The sequence below is a fragment of the Manis javanica genome, chromosome 11, assembly GCF_040802235.1.
Source record: "Manis javanica isolate MJ-LG chromosome 11, MJ_LKY, whole genome shotgun sequence".
NCBI lineage: Eukaryota > Metazoa > Chordata > Mammalia > Pholidota > Manidae > Manis > Manis javanica.
This window is the reverse complement of record NC_133166.1, coordinates 5,090,392-5,109,799: the sequence shown is the minus strand read 5'-3', so window position 1 is coordinate 5,109,799 and position 19,408 is coordinate 5,090,392. Positions and strand designations below refer to the sequence as shown.

At 39.9% G+C, this 19,408-nt stretch overlaps 1 protein-coding gene across 3 annotated transcripts in view; it reads right to left on the bottom strand.

Annotated features, from left to right (window-relative positions):
- Positions 1-7,069: 7,069 nt before the first annotated feature.
- Positions 7,070-19,408, bottom strand: part of SLC36A4 (solute carrier family 36 member 4) — a 66,668-nt gene continuing 54,329 nt past the window's right edge. Inside the window, exon 14 of one of the 3 annotated variants that reach the window (XM_073215893.1) lies at positions 7,070-11,494. In XM_073215893.1, coding sequence (XP_073071994.1) covers positions 11,384-11,494 — 111 coding nt within the window. In that variant the 3' untranslated portion in view covers positions 7,070-11,383. Of the gene's footprint in view, positions 15,034-17,086; positions 17,663-19,408 lie in introns of those variants that run through there. The other 2 variants (XM_073215897.1, XM_073215896.1) reach the window with 2 other exon arrangements.

The window sequence follows — 19,408 nt, the reverse complement described above, 5'->3', positions numbered from 1 at the left end:
ATAAAAACAACTTAAATAGCAAAGCAAGAACAGAGAGACCTCAAAAGGGCAAGTGTGTATTTGCAACAGAAAAAGGAAAACATCAAGTTTTAATAAGCAACATGAATCTGTTTGCCCATAATAACATGTTCAATCTCAAAATAATGAGAACACAGGAAACTTTTTCTTCATTGTTTTTATTAAGTACATTTGATAATATTGACATTACCTGGTAAGAAATAATTATATTGCAAATATTTTTCCAGAAATAAAGTCTAGTAGAGGAAATTATATCATCAGTTCAAAGTTCAAAACAATTCACATATACTTACGTAAAAACCTGCCAGATAATTTGATGATGATGAAAAGGATGTCTTATTGAAATTTCCAAGGAAACGTTTATCAAATGACCTAAACACAGACACCTGCCTGTCAACACATTGCTGTCAAAACCAGTCAACATATGACAAATAAGGAACTCTTAGTGATGGAATGCCAACTAACATCTCACTTGAGTTTAGCAGAATACACCCAATGATTAATCTCTGACAGGGAGTTTTGAGAACTTTCTATATTGTCTTTAAAAGCACAAAAACCCCTGATGAATGGTTACTCTACCTCACCTAGCCTAATTCAGAAGATCTGATGGACTGGAGAGATCTTAACCGGCTGGCTCTCTACCATGTCCCTCTTAGCCACAAGCAGACATTGCACCTAATCACACTACCCGCCTCTGGTTTGGCCCTGCCTGTTGCCCCATGGCCATCAGTGAAAGCTTTGTCACATCTCAGTCTCTTCATATCGCAGCTGTTGGTTGCTCCCCATTCCTTGAAAATGAGAGCCAGCAGACGCAGAAGACTCCCTCTTATTTGGCCTTGGTGTCGGATCATCTCCTGATGTCTGCCCTCTGTAATTTTATGCCCAGCCAGAGCTATGCTGTGGCAAACTGTAGTTTTTGCAAAGAACTTTGCTCTTTCATGCCCCCTGAGCCATTGTGTGTCTAATACTCTGTTCAGAAAGCTTCTCCCTCACTTTTTTCCCATGCAAACTCCTATTCATACTACAAGACTCACTCAAGTAACACATCTTTAAGCTTGCCCTTATTCTACCCTCTCTCCAGTCTGAATTCTCCAACAGCTATTGTTTTCTCTCTTTCCCTCCCTGCTTTTTTCTATCTCTACCACTGGACCACAGGTGACTTGAGATCTTTCAACATTCAACAGATATTTACAGATTGCCTTCTGTGAGCTAGGAACTTCTCTAGTACTGAGGATGCAGCCATGAACAGTAAGCCCCTGTTCTCGTGGAGTCTCCTCTCCAACAGGTGAAGGAGGCTAAATGAAAGCACACAGCTCCATAGTGTCTCCTACCATTAGGAAAGAAGATCTGGTGTCTCACCAGAGGGTTCCAGCCACAGGCCAGTTCACCATGGATTCAGTGAGACTAAAAAATGACAACAGAATGTTCTTGGGGTAAAAAGATATGTACCTAGCTTTATCCTCACAGTGGTAGGTTGAGCACTAGAATCCAGAAGTCTGCAGTCCATAATCCATCTCTGCCTCTGCCTCCACCCAAATACTGGGCAGAGCTCTTTGTATAGCAACTCGGTCAATAATAGCGTATTGCCTATGGGTGTGGAAGCATTAGCCTAGCAGCAGGCCGGTTACATCATCAGACAGTTTAGGGGCAGGTGAGGATCCTGGCCATAGGAACTTCATTTTCCCCACACCTGGGAATTTCAGTTTCTGAAAAGCAACAGCAAGATAAAACCTTAGAAATTCACACTCTGAAATAATCTGAGCAAGCCCTTTTCCAATAACTTATTTTCAGTGTGAGGAAACCAAGAAAATGAAATATGCATGGACTTTTTCAAGGAAAGTCACCTTGTTTATTGGTAGCAGAGATGGACCCTCAACCCAATTCCTTGACTCAGGTCTTCTAAAACATGATAACTCTCAGGCAACTGACTTATGGCTCAGGCTTGACTGTGATGAGGGTTCCCCCGCCCTCCCTCTAGCTTTATTGAGATATAACTGACATGTAACACTAGGTATGTTTAAGGGATATGAAGTATCAATTTGATAAACTTATGTATTGCAAAATGATTACTGCCAGAGCATTAAATGACACATCTATCATGTCACATTAGTACCATTACTTCTTTGTGGTGAGAACATTCAAGATCTACTCCCTTAGGAACTTCCAAGCTGTAATACAGGAACAAACTATAATCACTGTGCTGTACATTAGGTTCTCCAAATGTATGCACTGTATAGCTGGAAGTCGGTATTCTTTGATCAACATCTCCCCATTTCCCCTACACCCCAGACTCTGGTAACGGCCATTCTAGTCTCTGTTTCTATGAATTCAGCTCTTTTGAATTCCATGTAAAAGTGATATAATGCCATATTTTCCCTGTCTTCTTATTTCACTTAGCACAATGCTCTCAAGTTCTAACTATGTTGTTGCCAATGGCAGAATTTCCTTCTTTCTCATGTGTAAATAATAGTCAGTTTTATACATATAGATACACCTCACACTTTCTTTATCCATTTTTTCATTGACACTTAGGTTGTTTCCCTATCTTGGCAATTGTGAATAAGAATGCAGTGATCATGGGGGTGCAGAGAAAATCAACTCAAATGGATTAATAGCTTGAACATAAGACTGGAAACAGTAAAATTCCTATGAAAACCATAGAGGGTAAGCAACTTGGCATCAGTCTCGGCAATGACTTTTTGGATTTGACACCAAAAACAAACAACTGAGAATCAATCATTGCAATCGTTGTCTCTTAAATAGTGACTATGTAAGGTTATTTGCATGAGGTGGAATATGGAGTCCAAAGCCCAGTTGATTTGCCGAGCTTGGGTTTAGCCAGAATGATGAGCTTCTTGGGAAGACCGTGGCGCTGGAAGGTGATCACGTCTCTAGAAGAGAAACGACTTGAGAAGGCAGGATTCTGTAAAGGCAGCTGCAGCTCCTCATCTGTCTCCCCTCATCGTGGGAGGTTTTTCTGGCTAGAGTGTTGGTTGTGCGAAATGCTGACTGACAGGACCATAGGAACATTGTCCTGCAGGGACATCGTCTTCCCCAAATGATGACAGGTGGCTGTGGGAGATTGATGTTAGGAAAGCAGCCTGGATGGAGACTTACATTCGGCACTCCCTTTCTCTGCGGGTCTGGATTGGCAACTTCGTAAGAAAAGTAGAGAAGATGGCCAGGTCCCACCTTCCAGTGTTGCCCTGTCATTCCTGGCCCAGAATGCCCTCCTCGCCCCGCTCTAAGCCGAATCCATCCACCCCTGCAGGCCCTCGTCCGCAGTGTGCCCAGTGTGCCTAGACGACTGATCATCCCTGGGCTCTCCTCCCTCTGAATCTGTTCCTTCATAGTTGCTAGAACATAATCTTTGTCTTTAGTTAAACCAGAGTTTCTTAACTTTAGCACTGGTGACATTTTGGGCTAGATAATTCTGTGTTGTCCTGTGCACTACAGAGTGTTAGCAGGACCCTCAGCCTCTACCCACTAGGTGCCACAGCATTGTCCCCAAAACATAACAATCAAAAATATGTTTTTTTTTGTCCCTTTGGGAACAAAACCATCCTAGATTGAGAGGCATTGATTTAAAGCCTCTGCATTTATTAGTAGCAATAGGAGCAATTTGCATACAAGGTTCTTTGCCAAGCACTTTATATAGACTGTCACTTTTGACTGTCAGATAAGGTATATCAGATAAAGGATACTAGTCCCATTTTATGTGCAGGAAAACTGAGGCCAACTTGCACAAGGTCACAGAGCTAGGAAGTGGCAGAGCTGAGTCTCAAAAGCAGTTCTTCTGAATCCAGAGAAGGTTCTTGTAACCACCAATCTTCACCTCCTGTTGTCCCTTCCTTCCAGGGCCCCCCAGTCATGTGTCCTTTTTTGCCCAGGAGTGACAGTTCTTCCCGGAATCAGCAGCTTTTCCAACACTCATAGAGCCAGACTGATTGTACCCCCTCAGAGACTCCAGCACCAGTCAACCAGGGCCTCCTCTTAGGAAGTGTGGGGCTCAGGTCCGTGGGGCCCCTATGCTAAGCACAGCAATGCCAGAACCGGCTGAGCAGCACCCCCTCTTCAGAGGCCCAACTTACGGCTCTTCTTCAGCATCTAAATTTTAATAAACACAACCTCATCCCTCTGTTCCCCCAGCCCTGGGTGGCAGCTGCTTCCTGCATTTGCCACCTCTGTGATACCTTATTATTCTCTTTCTCAATTTGTGGTTACCTAGTCAAAAATTCTTGATACCTAGCTAACGATCCTTTATATTAAATTCTCTCTCTATATAATAGCTGGTGTGGTTTCTGTGTCCTTGCTGGACCCTAACCAATACAGATCCTCGCTAATACTCACCAAGGTTCAATACTAAATACCCCCAGAGGCGAAGGTCAGAACTGAACATACTTGTTTAATATAACTCAGGCAATTATCATATATATTTAGAGCTTCAAATGTGCCTCTTTAGGAACTGTGACATTTATCAAAAATGTTAAAATATCTGATCTATTGTTTATGATGAAATCACAGAGGGAAATAAAATAGAGAGTAAGGTACAAGCAAGGATGGAGATGATTTATCACCCAGTTTTATCCTGCTTTTCATGTGGGGCCTCTGAACATGCTGGCGACAGGCACACACAGTACACTGGAGAGGGCAAGGGGATCCGTACGAAATGAACTTTTAAAAAGGTACATTTAGGCAGCACACTCAGAGACTCCAAGAATGAACTAGTGGTTACCAAAGGGGAGGGGTGTGGGAGGGCGGGTGGGGAGGGAGGGAGAAGGGGATGAGGGGGTATCATGATTGGCACACATGGTGTGGGGGGATCATGGGGAGAAGAGTGTAGCACAGAGAAGGCACATAGTGGATCTGTGGCATCTTGCTGCACTGATGGACAGGGACTGCACTGGAATATGGGCGGGGACTGGATAATACGGGTAAATGTAGTCACCACATTGTTTTTTCATGTGAAACCTTCAAAAGAGTGTATATCAACAATACCTTAATAAAAAATTAGAAAAAAGGTATATTTAATACAGCAATAAAGTACTGGTAGGAAATTAAATTGAGATGGGAGAATGGGAGCTCCTTGAGGGGACTTTGGGCCAGCACACTAGGGAATTTTTCAAGAAAAGAAATCAGTGGCATGTGAGGATGATCTGGCTGGGATATCTGTCACCCCATGGATTGCCGGGGTTGACTTGGGGGATCTGGCTGGCTAGGCGGGGGTCCCCTTCCTCTGCTCCATGTGTACGCCTCCCGAAGCTGCATGTGCAAAGAGGATGACCTTCCTCCATAGAGGAGGAGCAGACTGTTCTTTGGTCAGGGGTATACAAATAGCTACGCCCCCCCACCCACCCCAGAGAAACCCCAAACAAGCTCTCAGGAAAAGAAATCCATGGGGAACAGAGTGTAGGATGGTCAATCCCGCTGGTACACTTTGATTAACAAATGCTTTCCCCGCCCCAGGTGATAGGATGTCAACATAAGTGAGCTTTAATCATGGAAAAAGCACACTTCATGCCTACATCCTCAGTGTGGCAGGTTTAGTATCTTTTCCAGGTACTGTGCTGAGCCTCCAAAATGTCTGAGAGATTTAACTGCACAGGTTTTGTAATAATCCCCAACTTGATTCAGAAAGCTGACCTTATGCCCAAAACATTCTCAATTATTTTGAGCCACTTCTATGTTGCCTGCTCCCAAGGGCGTCCATAGCTTCCTGTAGGTTTGGAATCATGTGCAGGAGAGCCCGAGGCTTACACACAGAAAGCCAGCTTCCTAAAGGGTAAGACCTGGCCGTCTGCCTGGAGCCACACGCAGGATCCCTGCAGCCTTAGCAGAGACTGCGTTCCCATCGGGGGCCCTTTCCTGCTCCCGAGAACTACTCAGACTCCCACGGAGACCCTGATTCTCTGAAAAATGACAGCTTCTTGGTGGATTAGCTAAGATTGCATGGGAGTCTTTTCAATACTCCTGTATTTCTTCTTTTCCTTTAGAGTGTGACATTCACTAGATTTCAACGTTTACAACTAATTCTCAGGGATATGTCTGGGGTTCTACACTAAGGACTTTTGGGAGTCCTGTGCTTTGTTGAACTTTCTGTATAGATCTTAATGAGATTTATTCAATAAGCAGATAAAAGTTACGGTCTAGTGGAAAAACCCTGGGAATCTGATACTAATTTTATTAACAATTAGCCCTGGAAACTTAAATGAGTTGCCTAATCTGCCTCAATTATATCAGTTGTAAAGTGGAAAAAACAATGTGTTGAAAGTCCTTCCCTCCTCACTGGAGAAATGGCTGTTTCTAGAACTGTGGCAGGAAGTCAGATGAGCTTGTAGCATTTTGGACTGAAAAAAGAAGTATTCAGAAACAAACAACCTGCATTGTTGGGACTAGGTCAAAGGGCATATCAAAGAAATCAATTCAAAGAATTCCCAATGGACAAAACTGGGACAATCTGAGCAACAAAATAAAGTAGAATTGGAGTAGAAACCCAAAGTGTGAAATAAATGTCCCCAGGAGTCCACACTGATAAAGAAACAATTGAAAAAATAAATAAGGGAGAAGAGACAAGTCTCCCTCACATAAGAATTCCAAATAATGGATACAAATTCTAGTCCACCACCAAGAGGGAGAGAATAACTCTTCCTTCTTAAAGGTGGGTTATGTAAAGTGACTTCCTTCCAAAGTACACAGTTTGGAAAGGGAGGGGAAAAAAGTATCACTTTGTCACAAAAAACCTGACACACACTACCTCAATCAGATGGTCAAGATGAGTATCCCCACTGACAGTATGCACCTTTTTATATGATGGGATCAAAATGGCTCTTTACCTCTGTCGTCTTTCTTCCCAAGAATGAATAACTCTAGTCTAATCATGAGAAAAACATCAGATATGTTCCACTGGAGAAGATTCCTAAAACATATTTGAGGAGTACTCCCCAGAATGGTCAAGGTCATCAAACCCAGGGGAAGTCTCAGAAACTGTCACAGCCAGGAGGAACCTAAGGACACACAACAACTAGATGTCCTGTGATGCCCTGGGTAGGATCCTAGAACAGAGGAAGACATTCAGTGAAACTGAGGAAATATGAATAATTATGAGCTTTATTTAGTTAATGATATTGTTTCATTAATTGCAACAAATGTGCCATACTATAAAGTATGAGGAGAAGCTGGGTAAGGGAAACTATAGGGACTCTACTGTCTTCTCTATTTTTCTGTAAATCTAAACTATGTATAACCAGTCTATTTAAAAATCACCCACACACATCCTTCCTTTTTGAAATTCAGAGAAGGTATGAGAATAAGGAAATTGATATGCCTTACTTTATTTTTCCAAGGAAAGGAGTCAAATGCTATATGGTAAATATTGTCAATTGTGCACCCAGTATCCACTCTTCCTTTCTTCTTTAGCAACAAACACTCAATTTTTTGGGGGGTATCATGATGCCCAGTTAACAATGCCCACGTCTCCAGGTTCCCTTGCCGCTAGAAGTGGCCATGTGACTGAGTTCTGCCTGGTGAGATACACGCCCTAGAAAGCTTGCTAAGTGCTTGTATTAACCGTCCTCCCTGCTTCCTGGCTGGAACACAGACTTACACCTAGAGATGAAATATCTGCCTTTCAGAGCTGAGTAAACAAGCCCCACAGGAAGGAAGGAAAATCAAGAGAGAGCCTGGATTCCTTTGTCATCAGGAAGCTCCCTGGCCCATCCTCTGCCCAGCTCCAGATTCCTTTCCTGCGAGAAAAATAAACCCTTTTCTCTGGGGAAAGGGGATGAGGGGAGTGGGGTGGGGAAGGAGAAGACTATTTGGATAAATTGTGTTCCTGTGTACAGCCAGATGTATCAGCCAAAATGACACAGGCAGGCTGGATCTGATCATATCAAATCAATTGGTCAATTTGTTTCAGCCAAAAAAACAAAAACATCTGTCATCTACATGAACAAAACATTTGTTGTGTGAGCATTGTGTTGAGCAGCTACCCACGTCTTTTTATTTCAGTCTTTGACAGTGTTATGTGGGATTGTTGCAGGCCAGAGCCCTGGAGGCTTCATTTGACCTTCCGGGATTTATCAGTAAACATCAAGCTCCCCGGGAGAGCACCATGCAATCACCAGAGGCTCCATTTTTTGATTGGAACAGTCGTATAATGTCTTTTTTTCTGACAAGAGACTCCCTTTCGCCTGGGCTTCAAGGAAGTTTAGAGCCCAATTTTATGCAGATTACACTGCCATGCTATTTCCTGAGAAGTGGTAATAGTATTTTTCCTACATCATTATCTTTTCCTATTCTGTTTGAAAGGCCTTTACTATGAGCTACCTTGAAGTCTTTTGAAGAAATAGATGAGTATAAATACATATTTTAATTTGTACCTAGTTTAAAATTACATAATAACTTTGTAAAGGACTGATTAAAACAATAGGAATGACTCTGATTACTCTGGGGAACTTCTCTTTTACGACATCCAACCTTTTGTGCTTGTCATTCAGGAGACAGCGTGGCAAACTTCTCAGGAAGTGATGAAGTGAGGAGGTTGGATGGCTCCCTACAGAGTTGAGCTCCAAGGTTTTTATATAATTTTTCTAGAGGTGAACGTACACCAACATCGATAAATGGCATTTGTTTTCCAGCTCAGGAATGAATCAAATATGTTGCTGTTTTTGATAACCACACTGTCACATACTGTTTCAAGGGTCTTCTGTTTTTTCATTTTTTTACTCATGGTTTTGCTCTTTGAAAATAAGACTGAAAATATCTAAGGACCTTGACATAGTCAACTAACTTAAAAAAAAAACACCTGTAAATCTCATAGTTAGAAAGACAGAGAAGCAGAATGCATTTCCCCAAGAAACTGAAAGGTATGGGCTGCTAATAAGGAATCACCTCCAGGTCCTTCTCATAGACAGGTAATGCTCTGGTTTCCAGGGAAGTATAATAAGATTTATTGTTTTTTCATTGCCAACCACTGCTCTAAAAACTTTGCAAACACCTCATTTAATTCCTATAAGAAGCCCATGAAGTATAAAAGAGAGTAAAATAGGGCTTCTCTTTGAGGAAGGAAAATGAGCAGTGTCAAATAGGAATGTCCCTTTAAGAAGGAAATCTACTTTAATTAAAGGAAAAACTTAAAGGAAAATACTGCTGAAAATACTTTATTTATACACAAGCTATGCTCTAGAGGCCTTAGGTGAGGGCTGACAAAATAACTGAATCAAAGCTGGAGATGGAGAACTCACTCTCTGATCCCAAGTAGGATCAAATTGGTTATGCCATCTCTTCTATCAAATTGACACTTTCCTTCTGGTCAAAGCAAAGCCATGAACACTCTTACAATGTCAAATTGTTTTATTAAGAAAGTCTGCCCATATCCATGTTTGACTAGATGTTAAGATTTGTAAAGCATGTTTTAATAACTGTGGGAAGTTATTAGTAAATTGTACATATTATCAGTCATTGTACATGTAATTGAGCTTAAAATGAATTTATTTGACTTTTTTCCTCTCCCCCAGCCCACCTCTCAATTTCTCCCTTTCATTCCCTGCATAAAGCTAAGCTCATTGTTCTTTACCATCAGAAGAAACTCAAAATAATTCTGCCATTTTAGAAAATGGTCATTATGTTATCTTCCACTGCACTGGTTCAAAATAGATATACTCTGGCAATCTTAAAAAATCCAGAGCAGCACAAAATTTTGTTTATTTTTAAACACTGAGTTAAAAATTTCCCAGTTGTGGACACCAACACCTGGAGAAAAACAGAAAGTTACACAGCTAGTAGGTGACATAATTGCAGTTCAAATCCAGGTCAGCCTTACTTGCAAACCTATGTTTCTGGCCAAAAAGGCAAAAACTACATTTGACAAAATTTATCATCTGTAAAATGGGATAATAACAAACAATAATGCTGAGAGCTAACATGTATTATAAGCTAGGCTAATTTTAATGATTTAAATATATTAATCCATGTAATTCTCACACCAGACATGAGATTATAATGATTATAATTATTATTATCCCACAATACAGTTAAAGTAACTAAGGCAGAAAACTGAGATTAAATACCTTGTCCAAGGTCACAGAGCAAGTGATGAAACTGCAGGCAGGGTGGACGTAGAGCCTGGACTCTAACAACAGTGTCATATCACTTGTAACAATTAATAACATTCATTTCTACCAGCATACCCCACTGGAAAATATTGTAACAGCAATAAAACTATAGTTTAGACTATTAATAGTATAAAACTATTGTTTAAACTATTAATCTAAGAAAGAATCATGAGCTATTCATGGAGAAAATTCCTTGAGAAAAATTCTTTTAAAAACTTGAAAAGTGACCAAGTGAGAAATAGTTCACATGCACGGCTGCTGCCTCTCAGGGTTCCTGTGAAGGCTGAATGAGTGAACCCACATCAAGCCCCCATCATAGCTCCCAGACAAAGGAAATGCTCAATAATACTAGCTATCATTATTTTTTGGAATCAGACTCACCAGTTATTGGTAGTAGGACCTTGGACAAGGCCAAATGATTCTGAGTTTCAATTTCCTCATCTATAGAATTGGCTTCATAACCAATGGCTTAGTGCTGCTATGAGAATGAGATGAGTAAAACCAAACCTTGACCCCCTCCCTGCCGGTATGTGGGAGCGATTCACTGAGGTCGACGGTCTTCCTTCTCTGGGAAAAGACAGTGTCTTACTTTGTTTTTGAGTCCACTTATCTGGTGCTCCCCGGACTTTGAGATGTCAGGCACCAATAATATTCCTTCTTGTCTACTCATTTCCTGGGACAAAGTGCACAGATTGGGTGACTCAAGCCACAGACATTTGCTGTCTCACAGTTCTGGAGGTCAGAGGTCCAAAATCAGGCGCGGGCAGGCTGGTTCCCTCTGAGGGCTGTGAGGGAAGGACCCGGTCCACGTCTCTTCCCCAGCTGCTGGGAGCCTCAGGCATTCCTTGCCTTGGAGACGGCTTTCTCTGGGAGTTTTCCCATTGTCTTCCCTCTACACTTGTCTACATGTGTCCAAATTGCCCCTTTTTACAAAGACACAGACACTTTGGGTCAGGACCCACCCTAAGGATTGCATTTTTATTTGATTACTTCTGCAAAGGCCCCATTTCCAAAGAAGGTAGAATCGAAGGTCCTGGAGGTTAAGACTTTTGTCATTTTTTTCAGGGGACACAACCCATAACAGTTTGATAGCCTTTTTTTTTTTCTTAATAGAAGCTGATATAAAGTTGCCAGTGTTTTGGTTTTGATTTTTACCAAGTCTAAAAACAAAATATCTGCCATCTAGTAATCCCATCATTTCATTTAAACCAATTTTAATGATAAAAAAAGAAAATTTATTGTTCAGGAGCATCCTAGATGGAAATGGAGGACACAGAACCATATGGGTGTTGAGCCATTTTCTTCACGAAGACCAGACAGCCTCTGTATTTATTTATTTCACATACTTGGAGTTCTGAAAATGACTGAAAGATTTTATTTGAAAATCAGCATGTTTGCTACTTTTAAAACAATAACAACAAAGCATCTCTTGACTGCTGCTGCACTAGGATACTTGTATGAGGCTCAGTAAATGCTGCCACAGTATTTTATCTTAGGTTTCTCCTTACATTATGCTGCTCCTGTAAGGAGTAAGTGCTACAGACTGAACGTTTGTGTCTCCACAAAATTCATATGTTAAAGACCTAAACCTGGGGTGATGGGATTTGGAGGTGATTAGGTCCTGAGGGTGAAGCCCTCATGATGAGGCGAGTGCCCCTTTAAGCAGAGCTGTGGGAGCCAGATGCCTCTTCTCCACGTCAGCATACAGCAGAAGGCACGCATTCTGCAAACTGGGAAGGGAGATCTGAGCAGGAACCAGATCTGCTGGTACCTTTCCAGCCTTCAGGCCACTGAGAGATGAATGCTTGTTGTTCAAGCCACCCAGTCTAAGGTACTTTGTTAGAGCAGCCTGAACTGCCTACGAGAGTAAGCCCAAAGGAAAATTCTGCTTTAACCTCCTCACTAGTGCTTTCAGTGGCGGCACACCCAGCTTGGCCCACTTCCTCCATCGTTGCCAATTTCTTCTTCCAGTGAAGTAGTGCCAGGTATTTAAATTTATCTCTGGGAAGCTCCACAGGAGAGCTGAGTTCTAGGCCACCTCCCAATCGGGCAGATTTCTGTACCACAGCTCTCTTGGGCATCTCTCTCTCTCTCTCTCTCTCTCCTTCTCTGTACTTTGTACTTGGTTTTAAAACTTTCCAGCAGAAAGTACTCCCAAATGGCTAGCTCCTTTGACTTTCATTTCAGACTAACAGTTTCATAAGCAAACACTGTTCAGATAATTTCCCTTCACAACTAAGTGATGGCTCCTTTCTACCCCACTTACTTTTCTTCTTTCTAATGGTAACTGTTTTTTCACTTATGCTCCACTTTTATTTTCTTCACCCAAGGAAAACATCAGCTACTTGATGCCAGGAAGCCACTGGTTTAAACATCTACTTACTATCCTTTGATATTAGTGATATTGCCAGCTATACAGTAGAAATGCTGTATTTTTAAAGTTTATGTAGCATTTAATTAAGAAATAAAGTGTAATGGGATGTGTTTTATGAGACTCATTAAACATGCTCTAGGGAATCTAGTTGGTCTTCTGATATGTGTTTTCATCTCATAGTATATGTCTTTTTAATGAACTCCAGCTCCAAGAGATGCCAAACTGTTTTATTTTTCCAATCTAAAGACCTCATGAAACAACATTTCATTAAATGAGTATGTCCTTGACTAAAGTGCCAATTTCAAAAATGACTGAGATTTTATACAGCAGAAATGCTGGCAGGCTTTGTGATATAGTGGCCCTTGTATCTGGACTAGGTCTGAAATTTGAATCTGATTCCAGTTTCAGTGCATATTGGTTTGATCTTGGAGAACTTATCTAGACTCTAAGTCACAGTTATTCATATAAATGATGATAGCAGTAGCCATCTTACAGAGCCGTTGTAAGCATTAAATTATACTCAAAAATAAACTAAAAAAATGGATCATAGATCTGAATATAGCAGCTAAAATGATAAAGCTTTCAGGGATACATCATAATTAAAAACTTCTGTTTTGCAAACAATACCATCCAGAAAGTGAAAAGACAACCCAGAATGGAAAAAAATTTTTTGGAAATCATATATATCTAATAAGAGACTTGTATCCAGGATATATATAGAATGCTTATGGCTTGAGAAATGAAAACATGCATTCACAACAAACTTGCATATGAATGTTCACAGCAGTATTATTTCTAAGAGCCAAAAGGTGAAAACAAGCCAAATGTCATTTGGCTGATGAATGAATGAACAAAATGTGGTATATCCATATAATGGAATATTATTTCACCATAAAAAGAAATGAAGTACTGATACATGCTACAACATGTGTGAATTTCGAAAACATACAAAGTGGAAGAAGCCAGTCACAAAAGACAACATATTATTGGATTTGATTTACATGAAATGTCAGGAAAAGACAAGTTTATAGAGAAAATAGATTAGTAGTTGTCAAGGGCTTGGTGGAGATGGGAGTGGAAAGGAAGGAGGGAGTGATTGCTTAAGAGTATAAGGTTTCTTTATGGGAGAACCAAAATGTTCTAGTATTAGATCGTGATTATGGCTGCACAACCTTGGGAATATACTAAAGTCACTGAATTGTGTGCTTTAAATAGATGAACTTTATGGTTTGTGAATTATATTACAAAAAAGCTATTAAAAAGAATTAAATTAAATTGCATTTTTAAAGGCCCTATAGACTATAAAAGGCATAATAGGCATCCAGCAAATTTCAATTCCTTTCCCCTGGGCTGTCATAAACCATGTTATCTAGTGCACCTTTTTTCCTATTTCATTAATTTCTGTTCTCATCATTATTTCTTTTCTTTTGTTCCTTCAGATTTAATTTGCAGTTCTTTTTATAACTTTTTAAGATGAATCCTGAGCTCATTAATTTCCAGATTTTCTTCCTTTCAAATATATGCACTTAAGCATAGTTTTCTTCAAGCATTGCTTTAGTTACAGTCCGATGTTTCAGTATATACTATTTTAATTATGCTGTTCAAAATACTTCTAATTTACCATTTGACATTTTCATAAATATTTAGAAATATAGTTATTCATTTCAGAACACAAAAGGACATTCCAGCAGGTTTCCGTAGCATAGTGGTTATCACGTTCGCCTGACACTAAAGGACGTTCTGGTTATATTTTGTTATTGATTCTAGCTTAACTGCAATGTGGTCAGAAAGTCTAATTGTGTCGTTTGGTTCTGAGACCAATTCTGATGTGTCCAAGGAATTCTCTGGGCTGTCAATTCCTTGCCTAATGTCCTACAATTCAATTCAATTCTGACACGATCTATCCTAAGATAGCATTAGGTTATGCAGATTAAGGATTCAGTCCTTAAGCCCCCACCAGACTCCACGTCTGGCTGTCACCGGTACTTCTGAAGGGCTGGAGATAAACCAGAGGTTCCCACAACCTCCTCTTTGGTTCAATTAACTTACTAGAGCAGATCACAGAACTAAGAGAAACATTTTACTTACTAGATCACTGGTTTATTGTAAAGAGCTATAACTCAGGAACAGCCAGAGGGAAGAGATGCACAGGGTAGGGTATGGGGACAGGCATGGAGCCTCCAGGCCCTCGCCAGTTGCACAATCTCCCAGAATCTCCACTTGTTCACCAACCCAGAAGCTCTTTGAAACCTGTCCTTTTAGGTTTTTATGGAGGCTTCACTATGTAGGCATGACTGTTGAAATCATCGGCCATTGTGATTGAACTCAGTCTCCAGGCCCTCTTCCTTCTCCAGAGGTCAGGGGTTGGGACTGAAGTTCCCAGCCCTCTAACCACATGGCTGCTCCACTGGCAACCTGCACCCATCCTAAGGTGCTTTCCAGGTCACCTTGTTGACATAACAAAAACCACCTTTTATTATTCTCAACACTTAATGTTCCACCGATTTGGGGAGCTATGAGTCAGGAACCCTGGAGGAAGATGGAATATGAGAGAAATATATATTGGTATAGTGAATAACCAAAAATATATATATTTCTTAACCACCACAATATTGTAGTGATTTCCACTCTTTGAAGTTTACTACAACTTGCTGTATGACCCATTAGGAGGTGTATCTGCAGCTGTCATGAGCAATGTTCTCCATAGGTCCATTAAGTCAGGTTTATCATGTTCAAATATTCTCTGGCCTTAATAGTGTCTTCTGTTACTGAGAGAGGTATGCTAAGTCTCTCATTATAATTGTTAATTTGTTGATTTCTCATTGTAGTTCTGTCTGTGTTTGCTGTATATATTTTGAGATCATGCTATTTTGACCATACAAATTTAGAATTTCTTTATTATCCTGGTGAATTGAACCTTCTGTCATTATGAAGCACCTCTTTGATCTCTAGTCATGCTTTCGGCTTTGAAATCTATTTTGTCTGTCTTTTTACATTCAACCTTCTGTATCTGGGTATGGAAGGCATGCTACTGGTCACAGCATGTGCTTAGAATTTTTTTTTTCTTTAGTGTCTGGATTTTACCTCTTTTAGAGAAATTAGGCCATCTAAATGTACTGACTGATATTTGGATTTGTATCTGTCCAGGAAGTATTTGTACACACATATGTGTGTACTTCCTATTTGTCCTACCCATGCCATGTTCCTTTCCCTCTCTTTTGCCTTTTTTTGGAGGGGACGGGGATTGGTTAAACTTTATAAATCCTTTTGTTTCCCTATGTTCATTTAGAAGTAAAACACTCTTTTACTAGTCTCCTAGAATCTATAATATGAATTCTTGAATTATCAAAATCAAATAATGATTTTCTTCCCCAATAAAGTAAGTTTAAAATGATTTTATTTTATTGAGCTTCTCGCAACTTTTATGCTTTTGCTGATGTATATGCTACTACATATTAAAATTTTCTCTTCCTTTTTCCTCCCTCCCCTGCCTTTCTTCCTGTCCGCTTTCCTCTCTACTCTCTAACATACAGATTCATGTCACACTATACTATTATCTCATAGAAGCAATATTCATTTTGATTTACTGATATATTTGACTTTTTCCATTGTTATTATTTATTCCAGTATTTGTAAACTTCTTTCAGGGATAATATGCTCTGTGACTTCAGAGTCTGTTGGTGATTCTTTCAATTTTATATATCTAAAATGTCTTTTTTCACTTTCATTCTTGAAGGAAATTTTTGTTAGGTATAGAATGCTAAGATGAGTTACTCTTTCTGCAAAATTCCCTTTTATGACTTTCAATGTTTTTGCTGAGAATAATGATCAGTATAATAGTTTCTCCTTTGAAAGGGATCTTTTATTCTCGGGCTTCTTTTGTTTTTCTATATGTCTTTGATTATTACCACTTTTATTTTGAGGTGTCTAGGTGTACATTCTTTTCATTTATTATACTTGGGGTTTGTGGAAATTTTAAATTCTGTGAATTGAACTCATTCCTCTGGGAAACTCTCAGCCATTATCACTTCAAATATTGCATTTGTCCTGTTCTTTCTCTCCTGTCCTTCAGGAAACCCATTTCAGCATACAGTACACCTTCTAACTGCTCCTCTATGTCTCTTAAACTCTTTTTTTGTATTTTTCATTGTTTTCTCGTTCCGTATAATTTTTTCTGACCTCTTTTCTATTTCTTTAATTTTCTATTCAGCTGTGTCTAATCTGTCAAACACAAATTAGAATTACTACAAGTTTTTTAAAGTTCAGATTTTCATTTAGTTGCCTTACAATATTTTTTCAGTTCGAGAATTTTTTCATTTCCCCCTTAAAAAAACATTAATCATGTTCTTTCTTAAAATCCTTGTCAGCCAGCTCTAATATTTGGATCATCTACAGATCTACTTCCATAACTGTTTTTTCTCTTGGTTTTAGTCAGAATACTGTATTTAGCATGCCTAATAATTTATTTATTGCCAGACATTATGTATAAAACTGTTGGAACTTCAGAAGGTGTAACTGTTCTCCAGACAGGGTTTACTCCTCCACTGGGCAGATAGAGTGGTTATCTATCTCTCTATCTGCCTTTGGATCGCTCAGGTTCTGAACTAAAAGCCTCAAGTGGTTACAGGGCATCTTCTCCCAATGGTCCCCAAACTTACTTGCCTCACAAGATTGCTGAAAAACTCCATTCTGCTTTTGAAAAGTGTTTTCACTATACTTTTTAGCCTTCTTCCCCATGCATTCCAACTATTCAGGAAATGTCCAGAGGGAAAAACCAGCTGTGTGCTCGAGGACCCCCACAACTCTGCCAAAAGTCTGCTGGTTTCTTTGTTCCCCTCCCAAACTTTGCATCACACTTTTACCAGACTTAGCCTCCCTATCACATTCAGAACTGGCACATGCCGTTAGAATAACAGCGGCTACAGAAGGCAGCTCACCTCTCTAAGGTCCTTCCCTCCCTGGTGTCTCATTGCTTCTGCAGATCTCCATCACCATGAAGAGATGACTTTTGAATTATATCCATGTTTCTAATTGTTCCAGAGGGGACTGCTGGTCTGCTGCTAGTTATCTCATCCCATCCAAAAGCAGAAGTCCTTTCAAAATGGCTTTGTCACTTTTTATAATATCCAGCTCTCAGCTGAGATTTTCAAACTTGTCTCTTTGTGAATATAAAAAGCACAATTTAAAATTTGTGTCAAATAATTCGAGATTCTGGAGTCATTGCTGTCTGACTCCATTGTCTTGCATCTGCTGTTTATTCTTATTGTCTCATGTCCTCAAATGCCTGGTTACCATCAATTATGTGCCAGGAATAGTATTTGAAAACAAAATTCTTTTGAGTAATATTTAGAAGTCTAAGATTATTTTATCTTCCTCAGAGAGGGATTTTGCTTTAGCCAGGTGCCAAGTGACATTAGTAATCAGAATCATTTTAATACAGCTCTGTAGACTAAAATGTCTTTGGTTACCCAGTTAAGTTAGACATGGTGTTCAATCCCTGCAAGGGTTGGTTTACTGCTTATTCATTCTTATGCCTGAGGGATTTTTCTAACTGGATGTAGGGACTGAGATAAACCCTTTCCAGGGAAGGAAATAGTAAGATATAAAACCTAAACACTATCAGTAGTCATATTTCCTGCCACGAAGAAGAAACAATTCTCACTAGAAAATGAGGTTGACATGAAATCAGAAACAGATAATAGCAATAATCATAGCTACTACTTAAATGGTGCTTACCACATGCCTGTTTTAAGCACTACCTGTAGCAACTCATTTATTCTCATTCCAATCTTGAGACAAAGAGTGGGTTCTGCAGTTGTTTGAATTTCTATCTCCAGGTGTTCCTAGCTGCCAATATTCTATAGATATATTCATTAAATGTACTTTACAGTTAATTCGTATTTTTCAAGTTAATAATTAGAAGCCCCCCCCAAAAAACTATGGGTATTCACAGGATAGACATGAGAATTGCTCCTGCTATATGAGTTGAAGCAGGGGGAAAGGTGAAGGCTGCTACTGAGTCTCCACCATTTGTCAAAAGCCCGGCCTTACTTTACCTGACATAATCTTCAGTCTGGCCCATGGAACACACAGAGTCAAATTTGTGGCACACTCTTATGTTAGCTTTTTCACTACATTTCATGTTTTATTTTGGAACAAAGCAGGATGTAAAATAATTATTTAGTTATTTTCATTAATATTATTTCCATTAAGAAACTTACATTCAGATTACATGATTCATAGTTGTTATAGATGGCAAAACTGATATTTGACCCTAGATTGAGACAAAAAGGGTGCCATTTAATCATTATCACTTCCTTGGCTCCATGGTAGACTCCTCCAGAATGCTCCAATAGTTTACCAGACTTAGCAAAAAATAATAGTATAGATTACCCAGTTAAATTTGAATTTCAGGTAAATAAGTTAGTTTTTAGTGTAAGTATGCCCCAAATATTGCATGACAACCTTATTCCCATCGCCCATACTGAAGTGGTCACATTCATGCCAGGGGATGCCACCCTGGCCACACAGCTGCTTGCTCTCTTGCTCCCTATAACTAGCAGCAGGCACAGGAAGTGTGGTTCAGAGGGAACTTGAGCACTAGAGCTGTAAAATCTTGTCAAAGTGGGATCAGAGTCAGCACCATGGGGCACTGAGCCATATGCAACCAGAATTTGTGGGAGGTTAGAAAAGGCTGTTAGCAGAGAGGATACTGGAGCAGAAGTGCAGAGAGAACCCAAGGTAAGAAGCTGTGTGGTCACGGATAGCAAGGTGAAGAGGGCAGCTGCCTAGCAACTTCTCAGACCCCGTAAGGTACAGCTGTGTATGCTACTGGGGTCCAGATGATTCCCCTTTATCCACACTAACTTGAGAGAGTTCCTGTTCCGGTAACCGGAGTCCTAGC